Source organism: Vipera berus (assembly GCF_964194415.1).
Source record: "Vipera berus genome assembly, chromosome: 1".
Classification (NCBI taxonomy): domain Eukaryota; kingdom Metazoa; phylum Chordata; class Lepidosauria; order Squamata; family Viperidae; genus Vipera; species Vipera berus.
The window spans coordinates 336,622,229-336,642,026 of NC_138202.1; the positions used below are offsets into that span (position 1 = coordinate 336,622,229).

Consider the following 19,798-nt stretch of genomic DNA (forward strand, 5'->3'; position numbering starts at 1 on the left):
CCTTATCGCCTTCCTTCGCGTCTTTCAATCTTCGCTTGCTTGACTGACCTCCCCGCTGGGCTAAGATGGCGGCCGCTGTCAGGGCTATCGGGAGTTTGACGCGCTTCACGGCGGCTGCCAAGTATTGCTCGACCCGGAGCAGCCTCTTAGGTGAGAAAGGCTGGAAGGGAAACTTGCAGGCGCTTGGTTAATTGAGTGGGAATAGGAGGAAGCGCACCGACTCTTCATTTTGTAGGGTAAGGGAGGAAGGGGGCGTTTCTAGGTTTACTCATGGTCTAAACTGGCACCAGATTATACTCATCCTTTATACTTACTTCTCTCCATTTAATGAGAAGTGGTCAAAGAGATTATTTAGCCTATTTCACTCCATCGTGCCTTTAATCTCTATCTAGATCTAGATCTAAATCAACCCTTTGAGGAGAAATCCTTGAAATATTTTTCAGGCCTCGAGGAAACCCTGCATATTTAGGCTCAAATATAAGCAGAACTTACAAAATCATTATATTAGTTTCATGCATCTCATTCTCTAAATCCAGCTTCTCCTTTCTAGCTGCTCCTCCATTTCCTCCCATTTTCTCTCCCAAAGACTCTTGCAAAACTGGAGGAGAGGTTGAGGCTTTGCAACATCAAACACCCCTCCCCTTAATATTTAGACTTCTGGACCTCTCCTGAATTCTTGGCATCTAATGCCAAATCCTCCAGCATCACCACAATTTTTCTTTTCCCCCCACATCCTTCCCCCCACCCTTTTGGGTGGCTCCTGCTTCCCCAGATGCATGGTAGTGTTGCCAGTTGGGCAGTTTTCCTGTCCACATGGGCTTGATTTGGAGATCAGTTGCAATAATTTTTTGGCATTTTGAGCTAGTTTGGGCTAGTTTTAAGGTGGTGTACAATTTGGGGATTATATGTCAGGCTGTCATATTTGCAAAATGCAGCTCAGGGACACAGATGACACTGGCACATTGATTTGGTCACTCAGCCTCCTCACCTCTTGATGCACCACCAACCCCCCCCCCCAAATCCAGCTTCTCCTTTATCTAACTCCCCCTTTCCATTTCCTTTCCCAAGGATCCTTCTGAAGAACTAGAGAGGGGTTCACATGTTACAACCTCCCCTAAATATTTGGACTCGTCAACCTTGCCTAAACTTTTGGCACCCTGATGCCAAAGCCTACACACACACACACACACACACTTTTCCTACTCCCCCCTCCCCCTCAGTTTGTGGGTGTTTCCTTTTGCCACTGCTCTGTTGGCTCAGTCCAGCCCCAGATCTCCTGCACCCACTCTGAGATGGAGCTTCCTGGACCGATGCACCTGCAAAAAGAGAGGTTTGTGCCATTAAAGAGGTGTTGCAGGTGGGGCAGGGGGCAGCAGCATCCCTGTCTCTCTCCAAATCCCCCGCCTCAGTTCATGGTTTGCCTACCTACCTGATGGCATGTGTGCACACACTCCCATCCAGGTTTTGCATACACTGTGGTCTGGTATAACTAACAACTTAAATGGAAGTTGTCAAGTACAGAATAGTAAAAACTTAAATAATAGAGTAGAAAAATTTATTTCCGTAACTGAGGGTGAATCTGAATCTAGGGCTCCCTGTTCCAAGTCTAGCATCTTAATCTCTGTGATAGTGGAGAATATTTGTTGCTCAGGATGGGGAAATAAAGATGAATCACTTAAATGGTTAATGTAGCACCTATAAGTTTGGGATTCTTTCTGAAGTGCTGTAAACCATAAGTCCCATTGTACAAGCAGTCATAGTGTTATGACGGCAGTTGGACAGGAATTTCCACCACTAAGCAATGCAGCCATAAAGCACAATGTCACATGACTGAATCATTCACCAACAACAGTCCTTGTCACTGTAATCCCATTGTCATCTGGTTGTTTGTAAACAGTTTGTAGTTAAGGAAAATTAACTAGAAGAATAAAAATGCATAATTATTTTATGTTTTCAAAGATTTTAGAAAAGGATGGTCAAGATGAGAATCTGGTTCCTAAGTTTCAAAGAACTTAGTGGTTGTATTTTCTAATTTGTTACAGCTTTGACTTTGTAATAAAATGCATTTCGGTGAAAAAAAATACAATAGTTAAGACAAAGATGTAAAAAAATAGTTCCTATGCTTGACTTTTGATTGGATCCTATATAGATAATGGAGAAGAATTGCATCATGACTGACTTTGAAAATTAAGTTACAAATACGGTGCTAGGTTGTACCAGATAGGTGGTGTTGGTGCTGTTCCATTCAATGACCTTCCATAAGCTACTTCATGGTGCTGTTATCCACATTCCACAATTGGATTTGTTGTTCACACTGCTGTTCTATTGCAGCAGTAATCAACAATGGAGCTCACATTTTATTGCTCTTTCACATTTTGTCCTACATTCCTCTTTTATGCCTGTAACACATCAATCAAACTATTTTTGCACATGGGTTTAGTGTTTTTTCAGAAGAGTACTAGATCTGTGTTCATAAATAGCCTTATTGAGAAGTCACAAGCATGTGGTATTTTACTCTTGTGACATATTAGTTGGACAGGTTGATAGATAGTTAAACAAGCTGTTCCATGTATGACCTATATTCACCCAGCCCAACTCATGTTAGGGAGAAGAGTTAATTGTTGATATCAAGCTTGGTGGGATGAGAAATACAGATGGAGGAACACTTCATTCACATTTCTAAACTGTGTTTTAAAAAGGCTTGCATCTATTGTCAGCCTTCTGAGGGCTCAGCAAGCCTCGGCAATTTGAAGTAATGATTTTCTGCTGCCTTAAGAACTGGTAGGTAGAATTTTAATACAGCTGTTTGATTATTGCCAGCAAATAGTGGCTGCACCAACTTTATGTATCCAGTCCTCTTGCTACATCCCTTCAGCCTTCTCAGAAAACCATGTGAGGTCCCAAGCAAGTATTGAAAGAAAAATCTTCATCAGGGTCCAGTCCAAGCTGGGATTAAACAAAATGGAGATTGCTTTAGAAAGAAGGTTGGAGTTTATTGAAGAGCAAAGCCAGACAGAAGCGTGGCTCTGGGAAAGCTGACCGCACATTGCTGGGAGTGGTGGGTTTTTAATACCCTCTGGGGCCTTTTGTTTGGAGTTGTTCCTGTGGCATGAACTTTGACCTGATTCTGAGTGTGCCTTTCTGCTATTCTGATGGTGGTGGGTTAATCCTATTATGTCCCAAAGGTCATATCCTGCTTCCCTGGGGGTGTGGCTGATGACTCTTGGATTTTTGGTGTGAGGGATTGTTGATTCTAGGGATCTTTGTCTTTCTGATCCAAGCTTCCTGGCTCCAATCTTTCTGCTTCTGTTTGGGGTAGAGAGACTGGGGGGGGAGTTGGTTTCTGCTTTTGAGATCCTTTGGGGAAATATATTCTGTCTTTTTAATATTTCCTAAAATATTTCTTTCTCTGGGGTGGGGCTGACTTCCCACCCAAGCAAAAATTTGTTCACTCCTCTGCTAATGCACCACTTTATAATAGCATGCCATTGATGGCTGGAGGTCATTTAGTCCGACCCCCTGCTCAGGCAGAAAACCCTATACCATTTCAGACAAATGGCTGTCCAGTCTCTTTTTAAAGATTTCCAGTGCTGGAGCATTCACAGCTTCTGAAGGCGGGTTGTTCCACTGGTTAATTGTTCTAACAGACAGATCGCCATTTGAAACACAACACGCCAGATATCACAGTCATAGAGAACTGAAGCGTACAGTTGATTGATATCGCTGTACCAGGAGATGACAGAGTCGAAGAAAAAGAACTGGGAAAAATTACAAAATACCACGACCTGGCCATCGAAACTGCGTGATTATGGATGAAACGTGTAACAGTGATACCCATTGTCATCGGGGCACTGGGAAATATGTCCAAAAACTTTGCAAAATACATCAAGAAATTGCAGCTTCCTGCAATAACTCCAGCAAAGCTGCAAAAAACTGCGCTACTTGGAACATCTTACCTTTTAAGAAGATACCTGGTTGATACCTAGGATGCTGGCAGCAACCCGTGTCAACCATTATTGCCAGTCAATTTGAGTGTTCAGTTGACTGAGTTTCATGTTTTATGAATAAAAGTTTTATATAATAATGTGGTGGTGGTGGTAGTGATGATGATGATGTTATTGGAAGGGAACTTTGAGGTCATTTAGTCCAACCCCCTGCTCAGGCAGGAAACCCTATACCATTTCAGACAAATGGCTGTCCAGTCTCTTCTTAAAGATTTCCAGTGCTGGAGCATTTACAGCTTCTGGAGGCGGGTTGTTCCACTGGTTAATTGTTCTAACTGTCAGGAAGTTTCTCCTTAGTTCTAGGTTGCTTCTCTCCTTGACTAGTTTCCATCCGTTGCTTCTTGTCTTGTCTTCAGGTGCTTTGGAGAATAGCTTGACTCCCTCTTCTTTGTGGCAGCTTCTGAGATATTGGAACACTGCTATCCTGTCACCCCTCGTCCTTCTCTTCATTAAACTAGACATACCCAATTCCAGCAACTGTTCCTTGTAAGTTTTAGCCTCCAGTCCCCTAATCATTTTTGTTGCTCTTCTCTGTACTCTTTCTAGAGCCTCAACATCTTTTTTTACATTGTGGTGACCAAAACTGGATGCAGTATTCCAAGTGTGTCCTTACCAAGGCTTTGTAAAGTGGTATTGACACTTCACGGGATCTTGATTCTATCCCTCTGTTAATGCAGCCTAGGACTGTGTTGCCTTTTTTGGCAGCTGCAGCACACTGCTGGCTCACATTTAAGTGATTGTCCACTAGGACTCTGAGATCCCTCTCACAGTTACTACTATTGAGTAAGGTACCTCCTGACCTAAACTATACCTGTGCATTTGGGGGTTTTTTTGCCTAAATGTAGAACCTTACTTTTTTTCACCATTGAATCTCATTTTGTTAGATAGCGCCCAATGTTCCAAGTATGTCAAGATCCTTCTGTATCTTAAGCCTGTTTTCTGGAGTGTTGGCTATTCCTGCCAGCTTGATGTCTTCAAATTTGATGAGTTCCCTGTCTATTCCCTCATCCAAATCATTGATGAAGATGTTGAAGAGCACTGGGCCCAAAACAGAGCCCTGGGGCACGATGTAGATGCGGTTCCATTGAGGACTACATGCTGAGTACGGCCTGTCAGCCAGCTAGGAATCCATCTGGTGGTGATTCTGTCTAACCCACATTTTTCTATCTTATCAAGTAGTCGGTTGTGGTCTACTTTATCATTTAACCAGGTTCTTTGCTACCACAATAAAAAATGACTCTTGACTACTTATGTGGAAAAAGATATAGATTAAAATATAGGTGGTAAAAATAAAGATGGCGGGACGGGAAATTTGTATGTGTATTTGTGTATATATAAACACAAATATATACAAACACATACAAGTGTGTCATATGCAGGTATTTATATGTGGTGGGGGTGACTTTTCCTGGATTGGTTTCAGTGGGACCTGGCAAAACCTAAGTGGACAAAGCAAGGCATTAAGTTGAATTTAAATCTGTGTTCATAGTGCATTTTCTAACTGTTCCATTTTGTGGGGAACAGTTCTGGGTAAATATTGTATGCTTATCTTGCTGAACTGACTGTGATAGAGAAGACAAACATGGAGAGACTTGTTAGGAAGATAGTGGGGACAAGCATATGATCCCAGCTCTTCATTGCCTGCATTTCTGGACAAGATGGAATGTAGGTGAAAGGTCTTGTCTTTTCCGTTTGCTTCTGTTAGAAGTAAGCAGGAAGGCTGGGCACTCTTCCAGCTTTTGAGCGGAGATCATGTGACTGACTTACAAAGCATAGCATGTTTCAGTATGGACGTGTGGGTTTTTTAAATTAATCATTGTGTTTTTATTTAGGACTTGTACATTCCCCCCCGCCCCCCATTTTGAGTACACTTTTCATTATCGTTTTTGCTCAGCGTATCAATAGGTAATTTGTCTTTTAATTGTTATTAACCCATTTCAGACTCAATATGCTTTGAAAGCCATACTTCAAAAAAATCATAGGTGATAAAATGTTAAAAGTGCTATTTTTAAAAAAGGAGGTCATTGCTTTTTGCACTCCAGACAGTTTTTGCATTCTCTCATTGCTATTTTTTTATTTTATTTAACCAAATTCCATGGATGTAAGATTTTTCCATGCTTTCAGATTTAAGTCGCACAGAAAGCAAGAAGCCACGCCATGCAGAATTTGTTCAACATAATATTAAATTACATTGAACAAAATACCATTCAATGTTCGTGTCCTTGAAGAGCTCGGAACTGCACAAGGAGTTCTTTTAGTAGCAAATTAAAAGGCCATTGATCTAAGACAGGATATACTGATTTAATCTGAGAAGACAGCCCATAATGCATATTGTCCTCCAAGTAGAATGGATTACAACTCCCATCATCTCTATTCAACAGTTATTGGCCATGATAAGTAGAGAGGATCTAATTTTTCACTCCTAGGTGCCAAAAGCATATAAAAATCATGAGGTCTGAGCTCTTTGTAACAATGTACAGGTAGTCCTTAACTTACAACCATTTGTTTAGTAACTGTTTGCAGTTACAACAATACTGACAAAAGTGACTTATGACCATTTTTCACACTTACAACCATTGCTGCCTCCCTGTGGCTGCATGATCAAAATTTAGATGCTTGGCAACTGGTTCATATTTATGATGGTTGAAGTGTTCCAGAGTCATGTGATCACCTTTTGTGACTTTCTGACAAGTAAAGTCAATGGGAAAACTAGATCCACTTTACAACCATGTTAGTAACTGAACAAGTGCAATGATTCACTTAACAACTGTGGCAAGAAAAGTCATAAAATGGTAAACCATCTGACCATTAAGCAGCTATGGGTTCCTCCCCCTCTTGTTTGATCGCACCCTAGGCAGCATCTCTTCCCATCATCCCTCCAGATCATTCCCATATCAATACAAATAATGAAAGAGAGAGAGACACTGCAAAGATTAGAAATAAGGGCATTGGTTACAAAGTTACTTTTTCATCGCTGTTATAGCTGTGAATGGTTACTGTCTAAGGCAGACACTAAACAAGGACAACAAGTACAGGTAATGCCCAAGTTACAAGTGTTCACTTAATGCTCATTCAAAGTTATGCATTAAGCGCCCCCTAGTGTTTATAAAGGTAAAGGGACGCGGTGGCTCAGTGGGTTAGGACGCTGAGCTTGTCGATCGGAAGGTCGGCAGTTTGGCGGGTCGAATCCCGAGTGCCGCGTAACAGAGTGAGCGCCTGTTACTTGTCCCAGCTTCTGCCAACCTAGCAGTTCGAAAGCACGTAAAAATGCAAGTAGAAAAATAGGGACCACTCCGGTGGGAAGGTAACAGCGTTCCGTGCGCCTTTGGCGTCTAGTCATGCCGGCACATGACCACGGAGACGTCCTCGGACAAACGCTGGCTCTTCGGCTATGAAACGGAGATGAGCACCGACCCCTAGAGTCGGAAACGACTAGCACGCATGTGCGGGGGAACCTTTACCTTTACCTTTACCTAGTGTTTATAAGAAAATCCCAAATGTTGCAGCACCACGACAGTTGTTCATCCTTACGAACGACTGCAGAGGCTCTACAACCTTCACCCTATCCCCCCCCTGCTCCCCACAACTGCTTCACCCTCCCTTCCTGCCACACTGGACTCACTTACCTTGGAAAGATCTGTCTCCTTTCTGCCTTTGAGAGAGAGGAGAGTCAATGGAAGCTCCTGGATGTTGTAATAATGTGCGAGTTCAGGCACCCATCCTCTTTTGCAGAGAATGGGTGCCTGAAGCCTTGCGGGATACGGACCCCGGAAACTTTCATTTTCAACACAAACACTGTGCTGTCCCCCCAACTCCTTTTTGCCCCCACCACAACACTTTTTATCCGATTCGCTGCATTTTCAAGTGTTCCATTTGCACACAGACGGCGCTTCCAGTCTTCCCAAGGTCTCCGGATAAAAAGTGTTCCGGTGGTGGCAGAAAGGAGTTGGGGGGAGAGCAGGAGACACGTACGGTGTTTGCACCGAAAATGAAAGTTTGTGGGTATCTTGCAAGACTTCAGGCACCCATTCTCTGCAAAGAAGAATGGGTGCCTGAACTTGCGTGATATTACGGCATCCAGGAGCTTCCATTGACTCTCTTCTCCCTCAAAGGCAGAAACCGCGGCAGAGAGGAGACAGATCTTCTCGAGATAAGTGAGTCTGGCACGGCAAGAAGGAAGAAACTTTGTGGGTCAGGGAGGCCTTGGGGGCCTGTTCCATAGACCCCACATGGCCTACCCTACCCTGAGATACCTCATGCGCACTTAATGAACCACGCATTTGCCCGTGAATTCGATCAGGGAATGTGTGGGTGAAAGCAGGGAGTGATCTCGTTCAAGATACAAGATTCACCCCGACGAGTACTCGAGTTATGAGTGGAATGGGCAGGCTCCATTACATTTGTAACTCGAGGATTTCCTGTAGCCCTTGACTTAGGGTCATTTAACGACTGTTCAAAGTTACAATAGGAAGGGTGCTTTATGGCCCTTAAAACACTTCTGATCATCGGCTGCCAAATACATGACCTGTTCCAACCTGTTGCCAAGCACCCCACAATCAAGTCATTGTAATGTTCTCTGCCAGTTTTCCCAGAAAGTCAGTGAGGAAAGCCAGCAGGAAAAGTTGCGAGCTGCTGCCATCGGCCAGGAGGACTTCCTCTTATCTCGGGGGGGGGGGGCTGGCTGAAAGAACTAATTGCCGAACAGAGCTCAGTCCACTGACTGCAGAAATGGGCTGGGATCCTGAAGATGTGAGCCCTATTTCTGCAACCCGCCAGAGGTGTTCTCTTCCACACACACAGGAGAGCTCAGCCCCTCCACTAGGCTGCAGTAACTGGTCTCAGATCCTAAAGATCCAAGCAGTGTTCATGGAATCTGGTGCAAGTGCTGTCTCCTGTGCACGGAAGAACACAGGAAAGCTAGTGAACAACATCATTCTGAGCCTTAGAATATTTTTAGCCTTCAGAAAGATCATGTTTGCTAGCTTTCCAGTCTTCCTACGCTAGGAAAGCTAACGAATGCAATCATTTTCACAATCATTTTCCAAATTGCACACTTTTGAGAAAAAGCTTTCCAATGATCATGAGAATGGGGCCTGGGACTGGTGGGACTGGGCGGAGGTCTGGGCCTCCTGGATGCAGTAGAGTGGGATAGAGGCTCCTGGCCTTCTTCACACAGTGGAGCAGGTAAAGGCAATCTGTTTAACAACCGATGCAGTTGCTTAACAACTGCAACTGGGAGAGCTAGTTTGTGGTCATGTGCCATCTCAGTGAGAGCTTCACTTAGTGAGATTTTCTGTCCCAATTGTGGTCATAGGTCAAGGACTATCTGTGCATGTGTCTATTTTACAGGAGGCACTCAATGATTTTTTTTTTAATGTGATGCTTCTTTGGAATGCCCGGATGTTTAAAATATTTGCTCATGAGGATTTAAAATAATTTTTCAGCCCTGTGTAACTCCTGAAATCTCTTCCAGATTATGCTTGCCGAAACCTCAGCATTTCCCCTGCTGTTAAATGTAAGTATGCATACTGGGTAGGGATTGATGGGTATAAGCTAGAATTTTGACTGATGAAATGAAATTACATAGAGGTGGCTCTTGATCAGGTTTTTTGCACATTGTTTTAATCTGTTCAGAAGTTTTTGTATGTGTAACAATTAAAAAATGAGAAGGAAACTGTAGAGCAACACGTGGGATTAATAAAGATGTAGACAACAGTAGCCTACTGGGAGAGGCGAGGTGTGGGAACTTTCATGTCACGTTAAAAAGAATTTGTTTCTATCTAACATGTTTCTTTTTGCCTCATAAATGCTGGAGGCCAAAGTATGGATTCTTTCATAAGGAGATAAGCATAGGAAGCACTTGCAAAAACAAGACTGAAATTTTGAACAGCAGCAGTAATTAAGACAAATATAGGCTAATTACTTAGCTCTGCTTCCCAGGTGTGTTGGGTGATAACTATTGAAAACGATGGGAATTATAGCTACACATCTGGAAGGGAATTAGACTGGGGAACATTGCCTCATCATATGGAAAAGTGAAAGCTATGAGAATGACTAATATAGGCCTAAAGGGTTTGAAATATCAGCATATCTCAGTAAGACCTTTTTTCATTCGTTTTGTTGAATAACTGCCCTCCTATCAATGAGAGAGTTGATATCTTTGTTTCCCACAGGATATGAAATGCTTACTTATTTTTGCTGAATATTAATGGCACTATATAATTTTGAACTTCATTTTTTTCCTCCTCTGTTGAATTCTGGGGTGTAGAATAATACATGCATCTCTTGTCTGTTTTCTGTCTTAGCTAGAACCCATGTTAATTATGACATCAAAGAAGATGTTGCTGTTGTTCGTTTTAATTCCCCTAATTCCAGGGTAAGTTTTTCCAATTGCTTTTCACTTAGTGAAAGTCATCTAGACTTGGCAAAAATACAGATATCTAAAATACAATGAAGAAAGGATGATGAAGGAAGTTCTTGTACAGAAAAAATTGAAAGTAGAGGTTGGGGTCTTGGAGAGCTAAACAAGGGGTGGGAACTTTCTAGAAGAAAAAACGTGGCAGGATCTAATATAGTAATGTCCCTACTGACAATAAGAAATGTTATAAAATAAAGATTAGTTGTAAGGTTTGAGTGTGGTTTCAGCCCAGGTCTATATAGAGCAGGGGTCCTCAAAGTATGGCCCATGGGCCATATGCGGCCCGACCTGTCTTTTTATCTGGCCTGCCTGGGCAAGCCGTCCAATCGCGAGGAGAGGGTGGGTAGATGGTGGCGAGAGCCCCAGTCAATGGCAGGACAGCGAGTTGGTGGGAGAAGATTTTTTTCCCCAGTTTCTCCCTCGCACACTCAAGGGCGTGCTTGTGCTTTGGCCGTACCCCCTTCCTCTCCTCCTCTTGCCTATTCACGTTTTTACCTCAGGACTGGCCTGAAAGGTTTAGGCCTCGCTTGCAGCCTCGGCCTCGCTTTAGGGCAGCCAAGCCTGGTGATGACGATGCCACTGCTGCTGCTGCTTCTGAGGCGGGTCCCTCGCTAGGCGCTACAGAACGCGAGCCCCAGCCTCCACTGCTGCTGCCTTGCCACTGGCCCTCAACATCACCCTAGCTGAGGGACCCAGCCCCACCGGCGGTTGGAGTGGGGCTGCTGGAGTGGGGGCCCGGTTATGGGTCTGAGGGGAGTGGGTGAAGGGTGAGGTATTTGTGAGGGGCGGCCAGGGTGAGCGAGAAAAAAGGAGGAGAATTTGCTCCTGGAAAGTTATTTCAGGGTTGCAAGGGGTTGTGTGGAGCTGAGGTGATAAAAGGTCGAGGGAGCCACTGGGAGGGAGGATGCGATCGGTCTTTGGAGGAGCATCCAGATCCACAAATGTGTGTGTGTGGGAGGGGGGGTGCCGCGTCCAGGTGAAGCTCCAAGAGGTAGGCAAAGCCAGAGGTGGTGGAGCAGCTCAGGAATGCCGGTGCTGATGGTTAAGAGAAACTGGGCCTTTAGGGTCCAGGAAAGGGTGGAGGAAGGATGAGGGCACTGGGATGTGCCCCATGGGAAAGAGGAGTGAGGTTCTGCCAGGCAGGTTCTTCTGCCCTGAGACGGTCCAGAATGCCAATCAAGGAGAATATTTCTGGCTCAGGGTTAAAATGAAGGGTCCTTTGGGGGTGGGGGTGTGTGTTTGTCTCTGAGGATGGTGGTTTTCTTGTAAATGTTTCAGGACCTAAAGTGGGATAATAAGTGAACTAATGATGTTACCTTAGTTTGGGTCATGAGATGTCTACAAGAAAGCCACAAAGCTCATAGAGGACCAAGGAACCCACAACCGCCCTCCTCCTCCTCTTCTCCACTCCACACACCCCATTCTCTTTGGGCATTGCTGATGTTACCTAGTTTGGGTCGTGAGATGTCTGCAAGAAATGCTGAATGGAAATGGCACCTTGCCTTTCTGACAGATGTAACAGAGCTACTTAACAGTTTCAATGTGCAACTTCAAGGAAAGGGGAAGCTCTTCTGTGATATGCATTCACATGTGAAAGCATTTGAAGTAAAATTATTATTATTATTATTACTATTATTAATTTTATTTGTATACCGCCCTTCTCCCGAAGGACTCAGGGCGGTGAACAGGGGAATACATGTTAAAAAGACAGAATACAAAAATTAAAAAAGATTAAACAAGTGCCCAGAACTCTTAGATAGATTAAAACGCATTTAAAAGTAATAAAAACCCAACCCCCTCCCATTAGGCCAGGCCAGCTTGTTCAAAAAGATACGTCTTTAGATCGCACTGGAAGGAGCGAAGGTCGGGCGCCATCCGGAGCTCAACCGGAAGACGGTTCCATAAATCCGGCGCGCCCACAGAGAACGCCCTCCCCCTGGGGGCCACCAGTCGGCATTCTTTGACAGGTGGCACCCTGAGGAGACCCTCTCTGTGGGAACGTATTGGGCGGAGGCCGCAGGTGCTCCCCAAGGTATTCCGGACCCATGCCATGAAGGGCTTTGTAGGTCAATACCAGCACCTTGAACCTCACCCGGAAGACAACTGGGAGCCAATGCAGCTCACGGAGCAGAGGTGTAACATGGGAGTATCGGGAGACTCCCAACACAACTCTCGCGGCTGCATTCTGTACCAGTTGGAGCCTCCGAGTGGTCTTCAAGGGCAGCCCCATGTAGAGAGCGTTGCAGTAGTCTAAATGAGAGGTCACGAGCTCATGAGTGACCGTACACAGGGCATCCCGGTCTAGATAGGGCCGCAACTGGCGCACCAGGCGAACCTGGGCGAAGGCCCCCCTAGTCACGGCCACTATGTGATCTTCCAAAGTAAGCCATGAATCTAGGAGGACTCCCAAGTTGCGAGCCCTATCTACGGGGGGTAATAGCTCACCCCCCATAGAAAGAGATGGGATATTCTGAATATCCCGGGATGCCGGTATGCACAGCCACTCAGTCTTGTCGGGGTTGAGTTGAAGTCTGTTCCTCCCTATCCAGACCCGAACCACCTCCAGGCAACGGGACATCACGTCGAGGGCATCACTGGGGTGGTTTGGGGTCGAAATAAAAAGCTGGGTATCATCAGCATATTGATGATACCCAACTCCAAAACCACGAATGATCTCACTCAGCGGTTTCATGTAGATGTTGAACAGGAGAGGCGAGAGGACCGACCCCTGAGGGACTCCACAAGCGAGAGGCCTCGAGGTCGACCTCTGCCCCCCTGCCAACACCGACTGCGAACGTCCCAGGAGATAGGAGGAGAACCACTGAAAGACTGTGCCTCCCACTCCCAATCCCCTGAGACGCCGCAGCAGGATACCATGGTCGATGGTATCGAACGCCGCTGAGAGGTCCAATAGGACTAGGACAGAGGAATGTCCCCTGTCCTGGGCCCTCCAGAGATCAATTCACCAGAGCGACCAATGCCGTCTCCGTGCTGTACCCGGGCCTGAAACCCGATTGGTACGGGTCTAGATAATCCGCTTCATCCAGGACCAGAGGGAGCTGATGCGCCACCACACTCTCAACAACCTTCGCAAGAAAGCGAAGGTTGGAGACCGGACGAAAGTTATTTAACACAGCTGGGTCCAAGGCAGGCTTCTTGAGGAGAGGTCTCACCACCACCTCCTTCAAGATGGCGGGGAAACTGTCCTCACTCAAAGAGGCAGATATGACCGCCTGGAACCAGCCTCGTGTCCCCTCCCGAGCCGCATAAACCAGCCAGGAAGGGCACGGGTCCAATAAACATGTGGTGGAGCTAAACCTCCCCATAATCCTGTCCACTTCCTCTGGAGTCACAGAATCAAACTCCTCCCAGATAATATCGACAAGACCGCCCGTGTCCTGATCGTCAGACTGTGCCCAGTCGGAGTCCAGACCGGTCCGAATCCGAGCGATTTTGTCCGACAGATGTTGACTAAACTCCTCGGCACGACCCTGCAAGGGTTCCTCCCTCACCTCCTGATTAAGGAGGGAGCGGGTCACCCTAAACAGGGCGGCCGGGCGGTTATCTGCGGACGCGATAAGGGTAGCGAAGTGGTTAGATCTCGCCGCCCTTATCGCTGCGAGATAAGACCTCATATAGGTTCTTAGTCGCAATCGGTCGGATTCGGATCGGCTGGACCTCCAAAAGCTCTCTAGGCCCCATCTCCGACGCTTCATCTCCCGAAGCTCCACAGAGAACCATGGAGCTCGCTGGGATCTGCGCCGAGTCAGGGGCCGCAAGGGTACAACTTGGTCAAGTGCCTCCGTGGCTGCCCTTTCCCAGGCTTCCACTAAGGCATTCGCCGAGTTGTGAGCAACGGAGGCAGGTGGGGGTCCCAGCGCTGCCTGGAACCTATCAGGGTCCATTAAGCGCCTGGGGCGGTACCATCTAATTGGCTCCACACACCCACGGCGGGGAGTGGCAAAACGGAAGACCAGCCACAGGAGATGATGATCGGTCCATGACAGGGGCATAACAATTGGGGAGCCCCCACCAAGATCATCTAACCACCGTCCAGATAAGAAAACCAAGTCAAGGGTGTGGCCTCCCTCATGAGTCGGTCCATGAATTACTTGCGTCAGGTCCATGGCCGTCATGGAAGCCATGAACTCCCGAGCTAACTCAGATGATCCTCCCAGGGATGGTAGATTGAAGTCACCCAAAACTATAAGTTTGGGGAACTCAGTCACCAACCCTGAGAGGATGTCGAGAAGCTCAGGCAGGGCTGCTGCTGCGTGACTAGGCGAAAGGTACACCAGCAGCAAGCCCAACTGCGCCCCAGGACCACATCTCAGAAAGAGAGACTCACACCCGACTATCTGGGGAACGGTGGCCTCCCGCGGACACAAGGTCTCCCTCATAACTATCGCCACTCCCCCGCCCCTACCCTGAGCCCGAGGCCGGTGTAGCACCCGGAAACCTGGTGGGCAAAGATCAACCAGAGGAATACCACCCTCTGGGCCCAGCCAAGTCTCTGTGATGCAAGCCAGGTCCGCATGCTCACCCTCAACCAGTTCCCGGACAAGAGGAGCCTTATTAACAACGGACCTGGCGTTCAAGTACACCAGCCGGAGCTCAGGTGGCTGCACATCCTCGCTCCCGGGACCTCGGGGTGAAAACAGAGGGTCGGAGCGCCTCACCGCTTGTAAATAGCAGGGATGCCCTCCCAGATATCGATACGGCCCTCTGTTCTTACACCTGCTGCCATTCCCTAATGTTGTGGGAATAGGTAGTCCCACGACCCGCTCCAGAGCTCTGGAGGCAACCGACCCCCGCTCCCCCCCTGCGTGATCAATCCTGGACCTGGCCCTCCCCCTTAACCCCTTAAAAATTTTTGCTAAAAAACAGATCAGGGGTCTCTTCCTAACAATAAACTGGAGACCCCAATCCATACCTGACCATCTCTCTGGGTCCCAACAATTGGGCCCGTCATCAAGAGGAAAGGTAACGAAGAAGGCGGGACGCACCCAGGAGGGGGGAGTACCCCTGAGGGTGTATAAGTCCGTGTCAGAATAACGTAAGCGTGCCATGACTGGCCATGTGAGTTCGGGAAGTGGCAGTCAGATGTTGAAAGATGATGTCATATCAGGAGGAGTATATGAGTCCAAAACCGCCAGTCCAGCACAACTCTCACTTGTGCTGGGTACCCCAGAAACAGACAGCAGTCGATCTCTCACCCCGACCTTGAGGCTGATCTGGTAGGTAGATGGAGACCCCATCCAGGGAGAAAGAACATACCCTCACGGATCTCTCACATCCGGAGGGTTGTAGATGAAAAGAAACTGAGCTGCCCTCTCACAGCGACTCTTCACCCCGGGTCCTTCTGAGTCTATGGGGGACAGGAGAAACAGCATACAAGAGTCCAACTCCATATGGGTGATAGGCAAGCCCAGCCCAAGTTGGAAGCCGTAACTCCAGGCCATGATTGAAAGCTGCCTCAGATCTCTTAAGGCAGTAGCTCTTGAACCAGCGGGGGGGGGGGGGTAGATAGCAGCAGGTAGCAGATAGGAGCAAGCGAGGAGTCGATAAAAATATCCCAGCTCCTCCAGCAGCATTCACCCATGCCGAAGTTTCTCCAGTTAATCCAGCCATTCGGAGCCGTGTCTCTATCTGCCCCAAAACTGGTCTCTGTCACCTGGTAGTCCGCAGCAAGAACCGTTGTGGAAGGGCTGCCATGCAGGATTCTGCGCTGCGCTGGGCAACCCGCAGCATTACCCACGCCGCAACCCGCAGCATTACCCACGCCTCGGCCTTCGCCCGTGCCGCAGTTACTCCAGTTGTTCCGGCCATTCGGGGCCATGGCTCTATCCGCCCCCAAAACCAGCTGACTTGGGCGTTTCAAGCCACGGCTCCTCCGGCAGCATTCGTTCTTGCCGCAGTTCCTCCAGCTTCTCCTCCAGCTTCTCCAGCCAATTCCAAGCGTTCCAGGCTGGAGCATTCACTCCCGTCGCAGTTCCTACAGCCATTTCAAGCCGTTTCTGATCGATTGAAGCCGCGGCTCTATCCGCCCCGAAAAACAGCTGATCGGGCGTTTCAAGCCGCGGCGTTTCAAACGGAGCCAGAGCCAGAGCCATGATCTCCAAGCAGGACCTCCAGTCACCTCGCACCGAAATGGAGGGCACTGACACCCCAAAAAGCAAGGATGGCAAAGCAGTCTGTTCACCCAGCCCTAACATGGAGGCATTATGCACTCCCAAGGGCGGCCCCCAAGACCACCAATCCACACCAAACTCACGGAGCTCACGGAGCTCAGCTCGACACGTCCGCCATCTTAGAAAGGAAGCCCTTTCTAAGTGAGGGAGGAAAACTTCTGCCATCTTCCCACAACTCAAAAACTATTTGTGGAAAAACCAGCAGTTGCATTCCCGAACAAAATATGTGTGGATTCATTGGAAATGTATATTTTCTTCACTTAAAAACTCATTCAAATAATTAACCCAATTCATTTTTCTTGTTTCATTTTTTTATTTTATACTTGGTTTTACATTGTTCTATAATCATTATTTTTTTTTCAAACTATAGTCCGCTGCCCCACAACAGTCTGAGGGGCTGGCCTCAGTTTGAAGACCCCTGATATAGAGTCTACTTTTAGCATCAGTTACCGATCTCCACAACAGAACTACATTTTTGTGGGTGACACGGTGAACTCAGTATATCTGATCTAAGTGATCTTTTTGTAATCAGTTCATTCAGAAGCTATAGCTAGTTCAGCTACAGTGGCACAAGGAATAAATGAGCAACATGGCACAGGGCCCAGTCACTGGAGGGACGAACTGTCTCCAATTGTTTCTGCCTATCTAGTGCATTCAGGCAGAGTGGGTATGCTCAAGTGATAACAGATTAAAAGATTAATCTGGAAGGAACCTTAGAGGTCTTCTAGTCTAACCCCCTGCTCAAGCAGGAGACCCTATACCATTTCAGAGAAATGGCTGTCCAATCTCTTCTTAAAAACTTCCAGTGATGGAGCACCCATAACCTCTGGAGGCAAGCTGTTCCATTGATTATTTGTTCTCACTGACAGAAAATTTCTCCTTAGTTCTAGGTTGGGTCTCTCCTTGATATATTTCCATCCATTACAAAGTATAAAAAATGATCTTGATAAGCTAGAAGATGATCACAGAATGATCCTCTAGCATGATTCACAATGATTCAATGGCAGCAGCATTTCACAAAAACACTCAAGCCAAGTTGGGGAAGAGAATATAACTTCTGAATTATGACAAGGACATGAGCTGACATTGTATTCCTCCCAGAAGCTGCTACCAGACATTTTATACTTTCAAAGCAGAAAACTCCATCCAAAATTGACCAACTTACCAAGGTCTCATCAATTTAACTTATAGGATTGAAAAAGAGTGCCTTCTTTTTTTTACTGCTTCTACTATCTGAGCTTAATTTTCGGCAGCTTTTCTTATTGCAGTCAAACATATTACAAGCATAACATGTTAGCTTTGAACTGAGACTTTTCTGAAATAGAATTATACTGTATCATGGACAAAATCTTACCATAAGAAAATCATATCATAGATAATGGAGTTCAGTTCTCTGTAAGATTTTGTGCCTGCATTTGAAATGTATGCTAATCATTACTGTTGAATGTACCTTGAAAAGCACAGAACATTTTGTGATTATTTTATTGTGCTGAATTCTTAAATATCGTAGCCTCTGTGAGCATCGATTCTTTTGGAGAGATTGCCAGTTTCAGGAAGGAAGAAAGGCAAAGGATATCTCCATCTAATACTGAACTTTCTGCCTTGGTTTTAACTTACCTATTTCTATGTTATAGGTAAACACATTGTCCAGGGAAATGCAAGCTGAGTTTATAGACATAATGAAAGAAATATGGAGCAACGATGCTGTCAAAAGTGCAGTCCTTATCTCAGGAAAGCCTGGTTGTTTTATTGCAGGGGCAGACATCAAGTAAGTTCTATGGAGGGGAATCCCTGCTAGATAACTGGAGATACTGTGTTGTTGTTGTTTTTTAAAAAAATGGTCACCCCCTACTGGCCTCTTAATATATTTAAGTTATTTTAACATTCTTAATATATGTACCTTTTACATATTTTGCCTAAGAGATTATACCAAAAAGATTTACACTTACTGCTTCTTCCCTGAGCATGCTGTACTGCAAAATAGAAATCACTTTGCTTTGCAATTTATCCACAAACATTAGAGGGCAATAAAACAGGTAGTGTGCTTAAAATCCTCTGCTCCCTGCTGGAAAAAAATGGATTAACAGAGGTAGTTGATCATTAGGATGGTTACTTCCCTGTTGTAGATGGTTAGTGACTTCTAAATTCAGGGAAGAAAGATGAAGGCATTAGCATGTGCTTTAATATAAAACAAAATTCCTCTTTTGTAAAAGTGTATAAAACTCAGAAAATCAGGATGTATTTTTTTGGAGAAACACTTGTTTTTCTTTCAAAATGTACCAAGCCAGCCATTTGGGGGATTGAGAAGTAAAATTTCTAACATTGTGAAATGTGAAATTACCAAATCAGTAATTTGATAGTGGCCGAATTGACACTTTCCAGAAGAAAATCAAGGTAGTACTAGACAAACATTTTCTTTTCCAAAGTAAAAAACTAGGACCCATCAAGAATGAAATTAAGCTCATTAGAGCATTATATGAAGTTGAGAAAGATTTTAATTCACATTAACTTAAAGTAGTATTCACAAAGAAAAAAGGTAACTTTGAGTCACTTGAAAAAAGAAACCTTCAAATTGCTTTTTTGTAGATGTGAAGTAAATATAATTCTCTTCACCAGATAGCCGGCATTCATCTGGCTTTCTCCACTTTGGTTTCACATTGTAGCATGATTGAGAATTGTGGGTCCAGCCAAGAAATAACTGAACTATCTCAGGAAGGTCAGAAGATGCTGCAGAGCCTTGAAAAGTCACCCAAACCCATTGTTGCGGCTATCAGTGGTTCCTGCCTTGGCGGAGGGCTAGAGGTATGAAGAAAGGCTTCCATTTGTTGTTGTTAGTTGCGAAGTTGTGTCCGACCCATCGCGACCCCATGGACAACATTCCTCCAGGCCTTCCTGTCCTCTACCATCTTTTGGAGTCCATTTAAGCTCACGCCTACTGCTTCAGTGACTCCATCCAGCCACCTCATTCTCTGTCCTCCCCTTCTTCTCTTGCCCTCAATCTTTCCCAGCATTAGGCTCTAGTCCTTCCTTGTCATTAGGTGGCCAAAGTATTTGAGTTTCAATTTCAGGATCTGGCCTTCTAAGGAGCAGTCAGGGTTGATCTCCTCTAGGACTGACCGGTCCTTAATACAATAAAAACAGATTAATAAAAATTCCAGCTAGCTAATTCTGCCAAACATTTGATT

General features: G+C 45.8%; 1 protein-coding gene across 1 annotated transcript in view; it reads left to right on the forward strand.

Moving 5' to 3' along the window:
• The first annotated feature begins 34 nt into the window (after positions 1-34).
• The window catches only part of HADHA (hydroxyacyl-CoA dehydrogenase trifunctional multienzyme complex subunit alpha), a 42,395-nt gene continuing 22,631 nt past the window's right edge, over positions 35-19,798 (forward strand). Inside the window, exons 1-5 of the mRNA XM_081315037.1 lie at positions 35-150; positions 9,478-9,519; positions 10,310-10,380; positions 18,248-18,381; positions 19,277-19,415. Coding sequence (XP_081171163.1) covers positions 66-150; positions 9,478-9,519; positions 10,310-10,380; positions 18,248-18,381; positions 19,277-19,415 — 471 coding nt within the window. The 5' untranslated portion in view covers positions 35-65. The remainder of the gene's footprint in view (positions 151-9,477; positions 9,520-10,309; positions 10,381-18,247; positions 18,382-19,276; positions 19,416-19,798) is intronic.